General features: G+C 41.7%; 1 protein-coding gene across 1 annotated transcript in view; it reads right to left on the reverse strand.

Moving 5' to 3' along the window:
- Positions 1-20,096, reverse strand: part of EVPL (envoplakin) — a 143,746-nt gene that overhangs the window by 9,616 nt on the left and 114,034 nt on the right. Inside the window, exons 15-18 of the mRNA XM_073606134.1 lie at positions 19,076-19,254; positions 16,485-16,623; positions 11,204-11,397; positions 6,001-6,151 (exon numbers count right to left, since the gene is read on the reverse strand). Coding sequence (XP_073462235.1) covers positions 6,001-6,151; positions 11,204-11,397; positions 16,485-16,623; positions 19,076-19,254 — 663 coding nt within the window. The remainder of the gene's footprint in view (positions 1-6,000; positions 6,152-11,203; positions 11,398-16,484; positions 16,624-19,075; positions 19,255-20,096) is intronic.

Consider the following 20,096-nt stretch of genomic DNA (forward strand, 5'->3'; position numbering starts at 1 on the left):
ACCATTAAGTCATCTCAAAGTGGGGCTATTTCTATAAGTGGGGGCACTTCTGACTCTGCACTTCAGCGAATGCAGAAAGCAAATAAACACAAGAATATTCTTTGAAAAACACAGCACAGACATCAGGTGACCTTGTTTACCCCTTAAGCTCTTTCACCTTGTAACATGCACTCTCTACCACTCCTTTTGACAGCTCTGTCCTCTATCCTTAAACTATCTCTCCTTCACCCCTCTTCTCCCCCCCCACAGCATATATATATCACCCTCACATCTGTCCTCGCCTTATTACTGCACCCACCAACTCCTGCTAATTCTAAATCCACACACAAAAAGTCTCCAGGACCCTGGGGCATGTACCTTCATATAAACCCACTCCCATATTACCTCCCTCACCCTCCTGCTTCTCCTAACTTCTGGAGATATATCCCCAAACCCCGGGCCTCCATTATTTAACTGTACCCCATGCACCCATCACCCTGCACCCTCTGGCAGCATCCGCAATCAACACAATTTAGTTCCCATTTCTATTCTTACCAAGACCAGACTCCCTTTCTCTTGTGCCCTTTGGAATTCCCGCTCTTTCTTCAACAAACTCACCTCTCTCCATAACCTCTTTATTGCTAACTCATTTAATCTACTCGCCATTAACAAAACCTAGCTTCATGAATCCGATACTGCGTCTTTTGCTGCCCTATCCCATGGTGGTCTTCCCTGGACTCGCTCTCGCAGATCCAGTGGACGTAAGGGAGGAGGTGCCGGAATCCTTCTAGCCCCACATAGCACCTTTCAGGTACTTCAACCACCTCCCTCTCTGTCACTCTCCTTTTTTAAAGCACACTGCATTCGTCTTTTCACTCCAATTTCTCTAAGGATAGCTGTGATCTACAGGCCTCCTGGACCAGTATCAACCTTTCTTGCTGACTTCTCTGCCTTGCTACACTACTTTCTTTCTTTTGAAATCCCCACAATCATTCTGGGTGACTTCAACATCCCTATTAATACTAACACTCCTGCCACTTCCAAACTTCTCAGCCTAACCTCCTCCCTTGACCTGAAGCAGTGGATACACGCTCCTACTCACTCTGAAGGTAATAGACTTGACCTCGTTTTCTCTTACCTTTGCACTCCATGCAACCTCTCTAACTATCCATTCCCTCTCTCTGATCACTACCTTATTAGTTTCACTCTCTCCCTCTCCTCCACCTCCTCTCCCTCCAACCGCCTAAAAGTTACCCGCAGAAACCTACGTCATCTCAACGCTTCTCTTCTCTACTCTGCTACTGACAACCTCTACGACAAAATCTCACCCTTATCCTGCACCAACCTAGCCACTTCTGTCTACAACGCTTCACTTCTAGCCTCACTGGACTCACTGCCCCCCCCTCACTACACACAGAATCAGGCCACGACCCCTGCAACCTTGGCAAACAGATGATACTAGAAGTCTGAAAAAACATAGTCATGCTCATGAGCGCCTGTGGTGTAAGACTAAGTCTCAGAAATATTTCAACCAATATAAATCTGCCCTCCAAAAATACAATTCCAGCCTCCTCACTGCCAAGCAGACCTATTTTTATCACTCTCATTAGCAACTTGACATCGCAACCCTGTCAACTCTTTTCTATCTTCAACTCTCTACTTCGTCCTCCACTGCCTCTACCCGCCAGCTCACTCACTGCCCAGGAGATTGCCAATCACTTCAAACAGAAGATTGATACAATTTGTGAGAAGGTCTCTACTGTTTGGATACCCACGCGTTACACTTCATGCCCACAAGTACAACCATTACTTCCCTCTTTTAACCCCACCACTATAGACGAAGTTGCTAAACTACTTGCTAACATCCACCTTACCACCTGCCCACTGGATCCTGTTCCCTCACAAATGCTACGTTCACCCTCTGGCTCTATGCTACACTCTCTAACCCACATCTTCAATCTCTCCCTCTCTTCTGGCATCTTCCCCAACTCTCTAAAACATGTACTTGTCAGACCCATACTTAAAAAGCCCTCACTGGATCCATCCAATCTTAACAACCTACGCCCCATCTTGCTCCATTCTTATCCAAACTCCTTGAATGTCTGGTCTAAAACCAACTGAGCGTCCACCTTGCTGATCATAGCCTTCTTGATCCTCTTCAGTCAGAAACTGCTCTCCTAAAACGAATGATCTACTAACGGCCAAAACCAATCAACACTATTCTGTACTTCTACTCCTGGACCTCTCTGCTGCCTTTGATACGGTTGACCACCCCCTCCTCCTCAAAGAACTCCACTCCTTTAGTCTCCGTGACTGTACTCTTCGCTGGTTCTCTTCCTACTTATCCAACCGTACCTTTAGCATCACTTTCAACTCTACTTCCTCCACTCCTCTTCCTTTGTCTGTTGTGGTCCTCCAAGGTTCTGTTCTTGGACCTCTCCTATTTTCAATCTGCACCTCCTCCCTGGGTCAGCTGATACCACCTCTATTCTGACGACACCCAAATCTATTACTCTACCCCTCAGCTCACCCCCTCTGTCTCCTCACATATCACAAATTTTTACTATCAGATATATCAGTCTGGATGTCACACCACTTTCTCAAACTCAATCTATCCAAAACCAAACTTATAATTTTTCCTCCCCCAAATGCCCTTTTCCCTTCCCCTGACCTCTCTGTCAAAATCAATGGCACAACTATAAACCTATCCCCACATGCCAAGGTTCTAGGTGTAGTCCTGGACTCTGAACTCTCCTTTAAGCACCACGTCCAATCACTGTCCAAATCTTGCCGCCTCAACCTCCGCAACATCTTCAAAATACGCCCCTTTCTAACCAATGACACAACAAAGCTCTTAATTCACTCTCTGGTCATCTCTCGACTACTGCAACTCCCTTCTCATTGGCTTAACTCTACATAGTCTATCACCTCTTCAATCACCTGCTCCTGTATTGATTTGTATTGTAAGTGTACTATCTGCCCTCACGTTGTAAAGTGCTGCACAAACTGTTGGAGCTATATAAATCCTGTATAATAATAATAATTAAGGGAGGCATAAAGCAACGTGATAAGACCAGGGGCCCTCGGGGAGTGTAAGCAAGTATGCTCAAAAATGTCACTCCAAATAGGAAACAGTGGCAGAACGACGGAGGGATAGAATCCAGTTGCACAATTGCAAATAATGGAAATGTGCCTGCCCAGGGATCCCATTCGTCCCCGGAGGGCCTCTCATGATTGAAACGAGCACATAGTTAAAAAATGATGCACACCGGTAAAGCCATTGGAGGTCCACCAGGAAACGAGGTTGTTCCAGCCCCGGCAGGAAAAAGATAGTTATTAACGATCGGTAAAAGAGGCAAGACAGGGGACATCAAATTTCTCGAATATCGAACAGGGTCCCACAGCTTCAAGCCATGAAGCATAAGAGGGCTTAGAGCCAGGGGGCGTAATTTATGAGGAAGCCAAAGCAACGCTTGTAAAGAAATTGGGGAACAGTTAGGTAGTTCCAAGAGCACCCAGAATGGGATGTCAGAAGTGGCATGTAACATAGATAGTTGAGAAATTTGGGCTGCCAAATAATATTTAGCCAAATTAGGGGCTCCCCGATCACCCTGCAACCTATGGGTCTAGAGCGTCAATCTGGGCACTCTGGGGCGTTTTTGAGCCCAGAATCAACAGAAGGACTCTGTTCTGTAAAAGACAGAGATAAAAAGATGGGACACGTATAGGCAGGGTCTGAAAGAAATGGTGAAGTTTTGGCAAGATTGTCCTCTTGACTGCGTGGATCCGACTTATCCAGGAGAGAGAGGGTAATTGCCAGGATCGGAGAAGAGAGGTCAAGAAGTTGCACTTTTCAAGGAAATTCTTCCCAATGCTTAGTGCATGAGTTGAAGCTGTGTTGACTTCAATCAAGTGCAAGCAAAAATGTTTTATTTTTTTATTTTCCTTGCATGTGATTGGGTGTTCTTTGCAAAGTGAAATTGCACCATATGTACTAAGTTTTAGGGAGGAATCCCTTGTAAAGTGCAACTTTCCTTTACAAAGTGAAGAGTTTAATTTCCTTTAGTTAACTAACCCCACAACTAGCGGTGAAATGAAAAATGGTCCAGCCACCACATCCCTATAGAATATAGGGACTGGAGCAAAGTTGAGGTGTTGGATACCAGTGGCAGACAGAGATCTGTTACCCAGAAAAGTGTTAAGTCATGGCCTGTCAGAATGTTGACTATACATCATATTTAATTTTATTACCTCCCATTAGTGGCAGGGTCATTTTAAAGCGGAGGGCCACCCTGGAAAAAAAAATGCCACCAAAATTCCTAAAAAAATTAAAAAAAAACCATTTGGAAAAAAAAAAATTTTATACTTACCTAAACCCTTGTTGCTAGGCAGGTCTTCCTAATCTGCCTCTTCCTATTCCGCAGCGTGTTCTTCTCCTCGGTGAGCGGCCCCGTTGTCTTCTGGGAACTGTGTGTGTTCCCAGAACACCACGGGGCCATTCACAGATCGCTGCGCCGCTCACGCGTGCGCAGTAGGAAACTGGCAGTGAAGCCGCAAGGCTCCACTGCCTGTTTCCCTTACCTAGGATGGCGGTGCCGGGACCCGAAAGCCAAGGGACCGGTCGGCCTCGGGCGGCTGACGTTGCGGGCACCCAGGAGAGGTAAGTCTACTTATTCAAGTAATAACTAATTTACCGATGTTTTTTTTTTTCGATTCAAAATGTTCTAATCCATAAATTTTGAACTGGTCGAATCGAAAAATTTTCGATTTTTATTTACTTTTTTTTTTTTCTTTATTCAAATGTGGCAAAGTGAACAAACAAAAGAAAAATCCTTTATCAAATGAGTACAATGACTTTTTAAATTACCTTTGGCTTAACAAAAACAACATTGTTTCGAAATTGTACTCACAATAACACACACAGTCTTTGATTTCAGAAATATATTTACAGTTAGAATTCGAATTTCGGAAATTTGGACAAATTTCGTTTAGTTATTCAAAGCATTCGGTAAATATTATTTATGCTGTAAATCTCCGAATAATGAAAAATTTGTCCGACTATTCATTCGGAATAAAACTAACCGAACATGTCTACCCTCCACCATAGCTGTTAGTTGGCTGTTGGTTTAACATAGAAAGCAGGCTCAACCAGGGAGCGCTCAGTCATCTCTCATAGTGAATTATAAGGGAAGCTTGACTTTTTTTTTTTTTTTTTTTGACTCACAGGATAGTAAAATAGCAAAGGTCTCTCTTATTAGGAGCTTCAGTTAAAGATTATGACATATAAAGCCATAGAGACCGTTTATTAAGTGGCCAACATGTGAGTAAATACACAGACTTCCACACATTGGTAATGAACTCCAGGCAACGTTACAGAAATCATATATGGCGTCCTCTGCTATGGCTTTTAATCTCTCTTTTTTTTTTTTTTTTTTTTCAATTATTTCTAACTTCTATCTCTAGCTTCATTTTTAAACAAAAAGACACCGTCACATGATACCAGAAACACCTGCTCTCTATCTGCTTCTTTGTAGTCTTCAACTGGGGGGGGGGTGAAAAATTATGTTGGCACTAGAAGTACCCACCTGATCCTTGCCTACTACACCCCCATCCATTATGATACTCAGGTGGATAGATGGGGTGGATGACACTGCTACTTTGAGTCTGCCTCAAATTGCACTTAGTGACATGGCCAAGGGGTTATGGGAAATATGGCCTGCTTGCCAAAACCCATGTCACCAAATGTAACAATGGCACTTTTGGTAACACTATCCCACTTTGAAAGAGAAACAACACTGATGTGACTGGTGTTTATTGTCAAAAAATGGGGTTAGACGTAATTTTAAAAAAGTACAGTTATTTGATGAAACATTCAGTCGAAAGGACACCAAAACCTTTTTTTTTTATATGCCAGAAGTTCAGATTTAATGCAGTGCCACATCCACAACACCAATGTACTATTTTGAGTGGGATTAGCTTTTAAACTATTGTGCTGTGTAAGGAAGTCCAAAGCAAACTTACCTTCTGGCTTTGGAGCTTGTAGTTGACCTGACTTGGACTATCTGATGATGTGATCTGGTTGCGTGGAAGTCCTTTTAGCCAAGAGTCCAAGTTTTCACTAGCAGATTTAAACTGCTGATATGGTAGGTTTGTGTCTCTGAGCATCTTTTCTCTGCAAAAAAAAAACGTTTAGCAATTTTATGTCAGTAAGCACATCTGTTTACTGTGATTTACAGTCTCATGTTCCATAATGATTCCCCTTTTGTCTAGGCGCTAAGCAATATTTGACGATGCCCCATCTTAAAGTGGTTGTTAACCCACTTTCAGTAATATACACTATCTGTTCTGTATCCTAATAGAGTGCCTCCCTGTCTCTGTGTTTCATTAAAAAAATACAGTATTTATCGGCGTATAACATGCACATTCATTTTATGAGGGAAGTTTCAGGAAAAAAAATGAAATTTTAAATAAGGAACTTTGAAGCAAAACAAGGGTCAGTGCCCACATGCAGCCTCACAAGTGCCATTAATGCAACCTCATCAGTCCACATCAATGCAGCCTCACAAGTGCCATCAATGCAGCAGCCCCACCACTGCCATCAATGCAGCAGCCCCACCACTGCCATCAATGCAGCAGCCCCACCACTGCCATCAATGCAGCAGCCCCACCACTGCCATCAATGCAGCAGCCCCACCACTGCCATCAATGCAGCAGCCTCACCATTGCCATCAGTGCAGTCTGATCGATGGCCATCTGCAGCCTAGAGGGGACAGGGAAGGGGCCGGACCAGTGCCGACAGATTACATACAGTGAGAATCTCCTATGATAGTCAGAACAATGGTCCAATGGCTTCCCAGGAGACGGGACTTCCTATTACAGAGGCTGCCAAGTAAACAGGAGATTCTCACTGCATGTTTCTGATGGTGCTCGTCCCGCCCTCTCCCTGTCCCCTCCAAGGCAGCTAGAATTGAAGTATTAGCGTATAACACGCACATGCTATTTGCACCCGATTTTCAGAGGGAAAAAGTGCATGTTATACGCCAATAAATACAGTACCTCCTTAACTGTATCTCACGGTGGCTCACGGCGCTCATGTAACTGGTCGTGTCTCCTCTCTGCCCATCTGATAGAAGCAGTGGGTAGGGCCGAGGTTTCCCTGCTGATGTCAGTGGGACGCCAGGAGGAGAGGAGAGAGGGGACACGGCCGGTCATGTGATCGCCGAGAGCCGCCGTGAGATACAGTGAAGGAGGTTTTTTTTTAATGAAACCCAGCGACAGCGGGGCACTCTATTATCATACATAACAGATAGTATATAGATATATTTTTTATTCCTGCAGTAGGAGGGGGATGGGGCGGCACTGTCACTAGGTGACACGCAAAGAGGGGGGGTGGACAGAGGAGACAGACACAGGAGAGCAGGCTGCGGATGACGGAAGCACGTAAACAGACCACGATGTCAGGGGCTCAGCAGCCATGATTATCGTGGTCTGTTTGCAAGGGGGGGAGAATATAGCCAGGCAGGATCAGCCAGGTGTTACAGGAGGCCAAATTATACAGCACAAGCACTGTGCTTTGTAACATGCTTTTAAAGGAACACAATATGTGTTTTTTTTGGGGGGGGGGTTAACAAACGCTTTAAAGCAGTTTCACTATTGAGACCTGTGTCAAATGCTAACCAACTAAGTTTTGGGCATAAGCACTATCAGTGTTTAAATTATGAACTAATGATTCAAAATTAACTAGTAAATGAATAAGTAAGTAAAAATACCCTTCTACAGAAAAATAGTACACATAACATAAACATAATTTTTATTATTCTTTAAATACATAGAAAAGGACAGCTAAGATGGATTAAAGGGTTTTGTTTTAATGAAGGAACAGTCCCTACAAATGGGGGACAGTTGGGAGAGCCATATAGCCATAATTACTTTAGACTAATTGAATGCTATTAAGCCTTAAGCCTCGTACACACGATTGGATTTTCCGCAGGCAAAACCTCAGACTTTTGTCTGAAGGCGTGTGCCTGGATTTTGTCTTGCATACAAACGGCAAGGAATTGTCGGACAACAAACACGAATGTACTGATGTACTATGTGGTTTTTCAGCTCTTTAGCACCACCCTTTGGGCTCCTTCTGCTAATTTCATGTTAGTAGAAGTTTGAGTGTAGATTCACGCTTTTCATTTTGCGTTTTTCATTTCGTATAAAAATAAATAATAAGTGACTGCGCTTAGGATCCTTACTAGGTATGCAGCCTCCCCTAATGTAGCTCCCCAAAGGGGTCTATAAGTATACGAGTGTAGTGAAAGGGGGTGATGGCGCTCCCTAGTTTGCGTATAGGTGGCCAGTTAGCGGTGTGTACCTGAAGAAATGGTGTGGTATACCAAACAATAGTGAATAAATAATAGTATATGTGCAGACTGATATCACACCACAAATGAATATAGTGATCAAATATGCTCCAAGTACATACCCAGTGCTATACCAATCAGAAAGTCAGCAATAACCACACAAAGAAGGCATACATAAACATGGTTGTCTGCTGTGAGTGAAGTGAGCACTGGGCAAGCCCACTTAAATACCGTGATTTTCACTGGCGTGGTTGATATCAAAAAGTGTCTAAAAGTGAATAAACAAATAATAGTCCATATACTTAAATCTTCACTCACAGGAAAATAGCTCACATATGGTGGCTTAGGTGTTTGTGAAGAAACTTAGTAGATATATAATAAATATACACAAAATAAATATATATATAGAAAAGAATGTTCATAAATAAACGTGCAGCTGGTAGTCCATATAGTATGATTAAATCTTCACTCAGAATGAGTAGCACAAAAATGGTGACTTTAGGTGTTTTCAGAAAATCCTCTCGTGACTTTGTGCTCCCCCTCCAGGGCCCTATCACCAGATATAAGAGAGTCTGACCCCCAGACTGAAAAGCCGAGGGTCCATTTTTTCTGGAACCTACTACTGATCATACCACATAGTACCTGGAGAAAGGAAGGATATCCTAGGCACCAGAACAACTAAGGTGGTGGAGTGACCGCAGTGGTTACAACTACAAGCGTATTACCCCTGTGGGGGTGAGTGGATCCGATGAGTAGGGACCCTGGAGGGGGAGCACAAAGTCATGAGAGGATTTTCTGAAAACGCCTAAAGTCACCATTTTTGTGCTACTCATTCTGAGTGAAGATTTAATCATACTATATGGACTACCAGCTGCACATTTATTTATGAACAATCTTTTCTATATATATATTTATTTTGTGTATATTTCTTATATATCTACTAAGTTTCTTCACAAACACCTAAGCTACCATATGTGAGCTATTTACTTGTGAGTGAAGATTTAAGTATATGGACTATTATTTGTTTATTCACTTTTACACACTTTTTCATATCAACCACGCCAGTGAAAATCACGGTATTTAAGTGGGCTTGCCCAGTGCTCACTTCACTCACAGCAGACAACCATGTTTATGTATGCCTTCTTTGTGTGGTTATTTTTGGGTTATTGCTGACTTTCTGATTGGTATAGCACTGGGTATGTACTTGGAGCATATTTGATCACTATATTCATTTGTGGTGTGATATCAGTCTGCACATATACTATTATTTATTCACTATTGTTTGGTATATCACACCATTTCAGGTACACACCACTAATTGGCCACCTATACGCAAACTAGGAAGCGCCATCACCCCCTTTCACTACACTCGTACGCTTTTCATTTCGTGCTTTTCAGTTCGTTTCTGTATAGCTGGTCGTCAACCAGACATGTTGCGGAATCGGAGGAGATAACGTGTTATCTATTATTGGCCTTGGAGTTATTGCTTTGACCCAAGTCCAGTCCATAAACAGGAGGAGGAGGAGTTCTTGGACCAAAAATTGGTTGCTTTATTAATCGTGACCAATTATGCCTTTGCTGCGGGAGCTCCAGGAGAATAATCCAGATGATTTTCGGAATTATCTCCGGATGACGGACCCCTGCTTTCACCAACTCTTGGCATTGTTGACCCCCTATATTAAGAAGCAGGACACATGCATGAGGCTTTTATTTTATTTTTTGGTTGAATAATAATTATTAGATTTGGTATATTTTCTATATTTTTGGATGCATAGAATGTACTTTTTGGTTAAGTTCTATTGGCAGATACCATATCTAATTTTATTTGTTTTCTTTTTTAATGTACAATAAAAAATGTGTAGAATAATACTTGTGTTTTACTTCAAATGACAGTTTGGGAATAGGCAGTTACATTTAAAAAAGTACAATGTAAAATTGACAAGGGACACCAACATAGTTGTATCTTTGATCTTAAAAACTATGGGATAATGGTGTTGTGCTAACTTGCCCAAATAAAAGAAAAAAGCATAATAATATTATTCTTGATATCACTAGAAAAAAAAAGCCTTTCAAAATTTGTTTGCAATAACTCCATCAGTATCACCAGAAAAGAAGCTTCATTATTATCCCATTAAAGAAGAAGAGAACGTGCACTGCATTTGGAGATTTCATAATTTGCCACGTCACAAATGTTAATTCTCCATTACAAACATTAGTTTACAAGACTGACCACTTCTGGCTCATCCTTGCTTCCGAGCATGCGTGTTTGTACGTTGGACTTTTGTCCGACAGACTTGTGCACACACGCTCGGAAAATCCAACAACAGACATTTGTCCGGGGAAAAAATTTTAAAATCTGCTATCCAACATTTGTCCGCGGAAAATCCGACAACAATTGTTCGATGGAGCACACAATCGGCATACAGCCTGTCATCTCACATTTCGCATCTGAAAATCTGATCGTGTGTATGAGGCTTTACTATTAGTCAGTATAAAGTTTATCTCCAGGCAAAATTTTTTTAGTTTTGGATAGCATGGGGATGGGTTAGACCCTCTGTCAAGTTATAATTGCTGTATGGCTCCCCATTGGGTATATTCACACATCTTTTTGCCGTAATTAAAAAGAAAGTTAGAGGAAATCCAATTGTAGTGTTGTCCACAAAATAAAATGCAAGGATAAACCTTCTAGAGGAAAAACTTGTTCCAGGGATAATTATCTAAGAGGGGAATTTCCCTCACTCTGGGAGACTTCCTTTAACTTTTATTAAAGGGACACAAACAGCAAAAAATTTTCTTGCAGGGGTTTTAACCATTTCCAACTCTATTCACCTACTAACAAAAAGTTTTGGCTATACATACACTTTAATGCTTACCTTTGATCCAGCTGGTCAGCTACAGCATGGTATCTGTCATTGAGTTTCTGGACCTGGAGTCGTTGCTGTGGCAGGTCAGGACTATGCTCCTGAGTGTTGCTCTGTAGGGAACTGCACGCCATTTCTGTGTCTTTTAAGCTTCGGTTCAGCTTCAGAAGATTGTCTTGCTTATCAACAAGGTCTCTCTTCAATTTCTGTTTGAGAAAAATAACTTTTTATATAAAAACATTACATTTTCAGGAAAGCTGCAAAAAAGAGACTTTGTTCAACACTGTTTGTTCAAAAGTGGAGATATTGCCAACAGTTGACTAAAACAAAGAAGCTAATAGCTGCCATGATCTATAAATTAAATTGTAGACATATAAAAGAAGATGGTAGCTGTAGGGCGAGTGCCTTATGCTGTTTATTGCTTGAGTTATGACCCTTAAAGCTGAACATTGAGCAGTTGCTTCCCAAAGAATTTGTAATTCTGCACTGTCAATCGTATGGTTTACACAACAGCTAGTCTATGGCCTGCAGTTTTAGGATGTGGTGCATTCCACAGTTCTTTCATTATAATACAATGAACATGCTTACAAGGGGGAGCATACAAGGGGGTGCCTACTGAGATCACTTCATTAGCATGTCTGCAGTTTCCTTGTCCAATGAGTAGGCTGGGGCAGAGAGGTGTCAGGGCTGGCTCAGCCCTTCCTTCTCTGAGCTGGCCGCTCAGCTGTCGGCTAATTGCCAGCTCGCTTCTCTCTCCACAGTTAACCAGCTGTTGTGGATCTGCCTGTCAGTCCCCCCTACTTAAAGACATCCAGCTCACTTCATCTCTGCCTTCGCCTTGGTCACATCACAAGAGACTATCTCCTGTGTTCCTGTTTAAAGACTGGCTTGCTGACATCCCTTCTGGCTCCTTATCCTGCTTGCTGTTCCTCTACTTGGATCCCTGACTTCTGGCCTGGCTGATCACCCGATCTGGTTACTGAACTCTGGCTTGGCTGATTACCCAATCTGGTCACTGAACTCTGGCTTGGCTGACTACCAGATCCGGTTACTGGACTCTGGCAATGCTTTGACTACGCTTACTCTATTTACCTTTTTATTTTTATTAATAAACAAGTGTGATTTTACTGTACTTCTGTCTCGGTCTGGTTCATGGTTTCTGACAGTAGGCGAAGGCCATGAATTCAGAAGATACAGTCAATCCACTTGTTGGTAATATTTTTTCCAGAATGGATGAGCAAGATCACCGCATGGATCAGATTGCCATGGCATTACAAATGGTTCTGAGTCGCACGGCTCACCTGGAATCCCCCACTGTGGCTGCTCCGATACAACCTGAGTTGCAGGCAGTCCCTGCTGCTGCGCCAGTCTCTGTGCAGGCACCCGCCTTGAGTATTACCTCTATAAGAGGTATGTCTGGTTCCGCCCCGCTTCCCCAGCGATTTGGCAGCGATCCAGTTCAATGCAGAGGGTTTCTCAACCAAGTTGAGATATACTTTGAGATACTGCCCCAGGTGTTTCCCATGGACAGAAGCAAAGTAGGGTTTGTGATATCTTTGCTTTCTGAGAGAGCCTTGGCCTGGGCTAACCCTCTATTGGAGACGCAAAAACCTGTTGTCTTGAGTTACCCTGAGTTTGTGGCCTCCTTTAAAAGGGTATTTGATGTTCCCACACACTCCGCTTCTGCTGCCAAGTGCTTCATGTCCATCAGAGTACGAGAACTGTTGCCGACTATGCCATTGAGTTCCGTACTCTGGCAGCAGAGGTTGCTTTGAACAATGAGGCCCTCATGGCTGCTTTTTCTCATGGTCTCTCAGATTCTATCAAGGATGAGATAGCACCCTGGGATATACCCACTGAGCTGGAGAGCTTGATCTCGTTTGCCATCCTCATTGACTCCAGACTCAGAGAAAGACTGTCTTTTAAGATAGAGCCTACAGCCTGCCCATGTGACTCATGAGATGGTTCCATTGTCCATGGCTGTAGGGGCTCTTCACCATGAGATAATCCAATTCCAAGTGATTTCCTCTCCTAAGTTTCCGATGGTTATTGGTTATCCTTGGTTACAGAGGCACAGCCCCTCTTTTGATTGGCTCCGTGCTGAGGTTCTCTCCTGGTCACCACAATGCAGTGAAACATGGTTCCGGAAGGTAGCCAAGGTCCTGTGTACCTCTTCACTCTCCTCCCTGCCAGAGGAGTACCGTGATTTTAGCGATGTCTTTGACAAACGTCAAGCCAGTAGTTTGCCTCCACACCGGCCATATGATTGCGCAATTGACCTTCAACCTGGTGCAACTCCCCCTTGTGGTCGGGTTTACCCTTTGTCGGTCTTTGAGGATAAAGCCATGAAGGAGTATGTTGCAGACGCACTTTCTCGAGGTTTCATTTGCAAATCCTCGTCTCCTGCTGGTGCTGGTTTCTTATTTTTGAAGAAGAGGAGCAATGAACTGAGACCTTGCATTGATTATGGGGTCTCAATTGTTTCATGATTAAGAATGCCTACCCGATTCCATTGATTACAGAGTTATTTGACCGCCTCAAGGGAGCAACGGTTTTCACTAAGCTTGATCTGAAAGGGGCTTACAATCTCGTGAGGATTAAGGAAGGTGATGAGTGGAAAACTGTTTATGTTTATTGGCCGCTCAGCTGTCGGCTAATTGCCAGCTCTCTTCTCTCTCCACAGTTGACCAGCTGTTGTGGATCTGCTCGTCAGTCCCGCCTACTTAACCACTTAAGGACCAGCCTCGATTTGGATTTTAGGTGTTTACATGTTTAAAACAGGTTTTTTTTTTGCTAGAAAATTACTTAGAACCCCCAAACATTATATATTGTTTTTTTCTAACACCCTAGAGAATAAAATGGCGGTCATTGCAATACTTTTTTTCACACCGTATTTGCGCAGCGGTCTTACATGCGCGCTTTTTTTGGAAAAAATTCACTTTTTTGAATTAAAAAAAAGACAATAGTAAAGTTAGCCCAATTTTTTTTTTTTATATTGTGAAAGATAATGTTACGCAGAGTAAATTGATACCCAACATGTCACGCTTCAAAATTGCGCCCGCTCGTGGAATGGCGTCAAACTTTTACCCTCAAAAATATCCATAGGCGATGTTTAAAAAATTCTGCAGGTCGCTTGTTTTGTGTTACAGAGGAGGTCTAGGGCTAGAATTATTGCTCTCGCTCTAACAATTGCGGCAATACCTCACATGCGTGGTTTGACCACTGTTTTCATATGCGGGTGCTACTCACGTATCTGTTTGCTTCTGCGCGCGAGCTCGTCGGGACGGGGGGGTTTTTAATTTTTTTTTTTTTTTATTATTTATGTTACATGATTTTTTTTTTATTTTTACACTGTTTTAAATAAAAAAATTGTGTCACTTTTATTCCTATTATAAGGAATGTAAACATCCCTTGTAATAGAAAAAAGCATGACAGGACCTCTTAAATATGAGATCTGGGGTCAAAAAGACCTCAGATCTCATATTTACACTAAAATGCAATAAAAAAAAAAAACAGTAATTGAAAAAAATGTGCCTTTAGGACGTATGGCCGGAGGTGACGTTTTGACGTCGCTTCCGCCCAGCAGTGTCATGGAGACCAGTGGGCGCCATCCTAGCCTCACTCTTCTCCAGGCACAAAAGGGAGACAAATGCGATTGCCTCTGCCGCTACCGACGGCTCCAGTAAGCGGCGGGGGGCACCAGATCGCGGCGGGAGGGGGGCCCTCTCCCGCCACCGATAAGTGATCTCGCGGCGAATCTGCCGCAGAGACCACTGTTATCTGAAAGCCGACAGCCGCACGAAAACGGGGATACCGGGGTTATGGCAGCTAGCTGCTGCCATAACAACGATATCCGCTGCCAAACTTTGGACGTACATCGGCGTGCGGTGGTTGGCAAGTGGTTAAAGACATCCAGCTCACTTCATCTCTGCCTTCGCCTTGGTCACATCACAAGAAACCATCTCCTGTGTTCCTGTTTAAAGACTGGCTTGCTGACATCCCTTCTGGCTCCTTATCCTGCTTGCTGTTCCTCTACTTGGGTCCCTGACTTCTGGCCTGGCTAATTACCTGATCTGGTTACTGAACTCTGGCTTGGCTGATTACCCGATCTGGTTACTGAACTCTGGCTTGGCTGACTACCCGATCTGGTTACTGGACTCTGGCTATGCTTTGACTACGCTTAATCTAGTTACCTTTTTTATTTTTATTAATAAACAAGTGTGATTTTACTGTACTTCTGTCTCGGTCTGGTTCATGGTTTCTGACAAGAGGTGAAACCACTGTATTCCTTTTCACTATAATAGAAAAAGTGGTGCCACTCTGCTGGCAATGCAGTGTATCAAGGGTTTCTGAATCATAAAAATGGTTGAACAAAATCTTGTTTTGCCAAGAGTTTAGTTCTCAATGTTTAAATTAAGTCAACAGCATTTCAGTACCATTCCCAACCTGAAGTTGCATTACTTACACTATGGGTGCTCAACCTGTGGCCCTCCAGCTGTTACAGAACTACAATTCCCATCATGCCCCTGCCTGTGGGAGTCATGCTTGTAACTGTTAGCCTTGCAATGTCTCTTGGAACTCCGCAACAGCTGGAGGGCCACAGGTTGAGCACCCATGACTTACACCATATTGCAAAGTGTACTGTATGTCTACATATAAATTTACACTGTGATTTGGCTATGATATTAAGAAGTATTTAACAATGTTGTTGATTACAGTATCGGAACTAAGTCACATACAGTAGGCTTAGCCTATCCAAACAAATATGTACAGGGTCTAAGATGTTATCTTTGATGCTACCTTTACTAACTTTCCAGGGGTCTCCACTCTCAAAACACTGGTTTGTGGAGGCTTCCAGTGACCTCTATGAATGTTATCAGAAACCTTCCTATTCATGGAGAGGATGTTTTGATAAGTAATTAGACTATAATGCCAAGAATGATTGTGGCAACATGCCTATTGGAATGAAGATATGCTTCTGGCTGGTGACCAGTAATAATGAACAATAAGTTTTACAATAAATTACTTACATGTAATACAACATTGATTTTATAACCTTATAAAAGTACAGTGTATGTACAGTAAGTGAGTGAACGCTTGCTTTGTATTTAAGAATGTAACTCTGTTCTTGCTAACTACAAAATGGGTGCGTTAAGTGAGTATTGTTGTCTTCTTGTAGACAACTCATCATTCTTTGCTGTTTGCCAGCAAATCACTCTACGCTGGTTATAGCAAGCTAAAGGTTACAACTTCCCCTATTATGTTTCTTCTAAATCAAGATGTGGTTTCTTACTTGGATCTGATTTGAACGCTCCTGAATGCTGTTGGGCCCAGCAGGTACAGCTCTGTCTTGTGCAAGGAAACTTTCAAACCCTCTGATCATCTCCTCGGTCTTGCTGGTCTGACTCTCCAAGTTCAGAGATGCTTTGGCTCTGTAAGAAGATAAATCAGCACTAATACAGGGACTGAAAAAATATTGCATATAATACTGTGTCACTGAACTACCGATGAATGCATGTAAATTGGTGGAATTATTTTAGTGGACACTTAACAAGCCTATTGACAATATAATTCTGAAACTTTGCCTGTACTTCTGCTGCTTGACCCCTTGGTCAAGTCCAAACTGCAAATCTGGAATAATGTTAAGGGTAACAAAAATACAGAAATAATAGATGTAAATAGAATAAATAGAATTATAGTAGTTATGGGAAACAAAGACAAGTGGAAAGCCAAAACTCCTTGGAGTATTGCCTTGAAAATAAACAAGAGTGCATCTACATTGTGTTGATCTTATGACTTTTTTGAAAATTCCAGATCCATGCACACATACCAGGGGTTAATTTAGACAAAGTTTTAGAGCATATTCAAAGCCACTTTGGGTAGAGTGTTGAAACCCTGTTGGTTTGATATTGATGTCTGTGTCCTTGAAGATTGATGGTTGCTACTGAGACAGAAAATTATGGAGAGGAATAGTGGAGAGATCTCCCCACAGGGACATGCCTTGGTAATGTCTGTACAAGAGGGTTTTTTGCCCTTATGTTGAAATGATTTTCTCTCATTTACTGATGAGTGTAGAAGACAGGAAGGAAAATCTCCGCAATGGGACACGGCCAAAAAAAGACCTGACAGAGGTTTTAACTTTTCCCCACTCTAACCAAAACGGAGGGGGTGGTGGGAAGGGTTGTGGTTCTAGATAACCTTTAATATACTGTAAATATGGTCATTACATGCTTGTAACCACAAGTGAATATAACATCTTGGATCAGCCTTTCTCAACCTTTTTTTTTTTACCATAAAGGTATCCTTTAAATAACTTTCCTATCTCAGGGAACTTGTGCTAATAATTACTATTTCTGCAGCTCACAATACATTAATGTGAAGGTCATTAGGAAGAATGCTCATTACAATGGTGGTCAGTGTGAAGAAACCCCCCCATAAACTAGCTAAAAAAGATGATCGTTGATAGTGGTTACTTATGTGATAGTCCGAAATTGCTCAAGGAACCTCTGGAGGAATTCTAGGGTTCCACGGAACCCTGGTTGAGAAAGACTGTCTTATGCTGGCCATAAATGGATCGCAGCACAGAACGGCTGAATTTTGATCCATCTTTGGACATTCCCATTCCAGAGAAATCAATCTGAAAGTCAACATCCTTTAAAACTAGCTTGTTGAAAAAATTTCCTTTTGATTTTTCCATTGATTAGTGCTGCAGCCAATTGGTTGCACCACTAATCAGTGTGTTCTGAAAACAGAGGAGTCCTCACTGTCATAATACAATAACACAGCAGGGAGGATTCTTGTTTGTGTGGATGGGGAATCTGTTCAGTTTTTTCGATCAGCCTCAGCCTCCTGGCTGATCAAAAAAAAAAGGATCCATGTATGACTAGTCTTAGATGTATCAACTGGTGCATACCAGAACCCATATTCCCATTCTTTCTCTTAGGATCCATGTATGACTAGCCTTAGATGTATCAACTTGTGCATACCAGAACTATATTCCCAATCTTTCTCTTATATATAGAAGACAATATATATTTACTAAAGTGATAAATGGTGAAGCAGTGCTAAATAAAAAAACAGCAAATGAGCAGCATCTCCTCTTTGCTCATTTTTTTTTTTTTACTACTACACTATGAAGGCTCTTCTCTTCTACCCTTTATCACTGGAATCAACTTTTTAAAAAGGAGTTGGTCGTGGAACTCAGGTCTGTTGAGAAATAGCCTGGAGATCGCTGTGACCATTCATTTAAGTTCTACCCAATGAGGAGGAAAAGGACATCCCTTGATCTGTTAATGCACAACTAGACCCATTTGGGGTCTTCCCTTGAGGTGAGAGGTTAGCACTTACAGGGTGTGGATTGGAGAAAGGATTCTTATAAGTTATTATCTACATTAGAACTCATCCTTGATGTATTTACCTGTATAGAGACTATTTGCTTAGCATCTGAAGATCCATCTGTCAATTTTGTGAACTTTATTATTTTTTGATGTCATTATCATTGCATTATTTTGCACATTTAGGTTTTTTGGAGTTACATCAGTCATTATTGTGAATTATGTTATTTGATGGTACTAATATTGCACCAGTTTGCACATTAATTATTATATATTGCTATCAGCACTTTATCATTAGCCCTTTATATTGTTAAGATTGATTTATAGGTACTCAGGAATAGTACTAACACTTTATTATATTAATTTTTGAAGTGATATTTAGCGCTGCTTCACCATTTATCACTTTATATCTTGGTGCTGGCAACACTACAGAAGTCAGCTGCTTTATATGTATTTTTTTGCACTTCAGCACTTTACTATATATTCTGTTTACACATTATAGTGGCGCATTAGTACTTCACTTTTGAAATATATATTTACTGTTACATACTCCTCTCCATAGAGTGTTGAAAGGACCTTGACATCGTTGTACTTGTTATTGACATTTGTTAAGGTGGTTGGGAGTTGGGCTGCTGTTGATCCTGTTGGTTTCTTTGCCAGAAAGTTTTCACACTCCCTCTTTGCAGCTTCTTTCTCTGCTGCAATACTTTGAATGCGCTGAGCTGTTCCCTGCAAAATTAAACATGTTATCTATTAGCTAAATACTTTGTTGTATTTCATTTTGAAAGATGTCTCAATTATTAACAGTGCAAACAAGAGGGGAATTTGGGACTTTAAATGAAGTGTGTATAGCGAAATCAAAAGAATTCATGTGAGTGAAAAAATGTATGTTTTTTATTGAACCAATCATTTGCATGACATATAACTGTATTACATACATGATATAGAAGAATGACAATATAAAATTAAAATGATGATAAAAGCATGGCATATTGCAATATGAGATATAAATGATAACCCCCCATGTCCTGAGGTAAACAAAATCGCAGGGTATGGTGTAACAAAGATGTTTGAACCATCTAAAAATGGTTCAACCCATTCAGATGCATTCACATTGACAATTTTAGAGCTTTAGACCTTAAAGCTGAACTCTAAACAGCTAAAAAAAAGGATATGAAATACATATAAGTGAGCTGTTTAACCTGCCAAAGACTTTGTATTTCTGTCCATCCAGTTCTGAGTTTTTTTCATGGCCCCATCACAAAGCATAGCCTTATCTGGCAGGGCAGAAGACGTGCTTTTTCTCTGTTACAGTTAAAGAAGAACCATCATTTTCTATGTTGTTTAACTCCCCAGGGGACCAAGTGCATATAGCTTATGGTCCTGTTCAATTCTTACATCCAATATAAAATGGTGTATTTAGGGGACAATCAGGCCACCAGTCAGAATTTGACCAAGTGATATACAGTATGTACTTGGTCCCCTGGGGAATTAGATAAAAATTGCTAGGTCTTTAGATATGTTGTGACTCAAGTCTTAGTGACTCTCAAAATGGTTTCTGCACTACTTTT

Source organism: Aquarana catesbeiana, linkage group LG12 (genome assembly GCF_042186555.1).
Source record: "Aquarana catesbeiana isolate 2022-GZ linkage group LG12, ASM4218655v1, whole genome shotgun sequence".
NCBI lineage: Eukaryota > Metazoa > Chordata > Amphibia > Anura > Ranidae > Aquarana > Aquarana catesbeiana.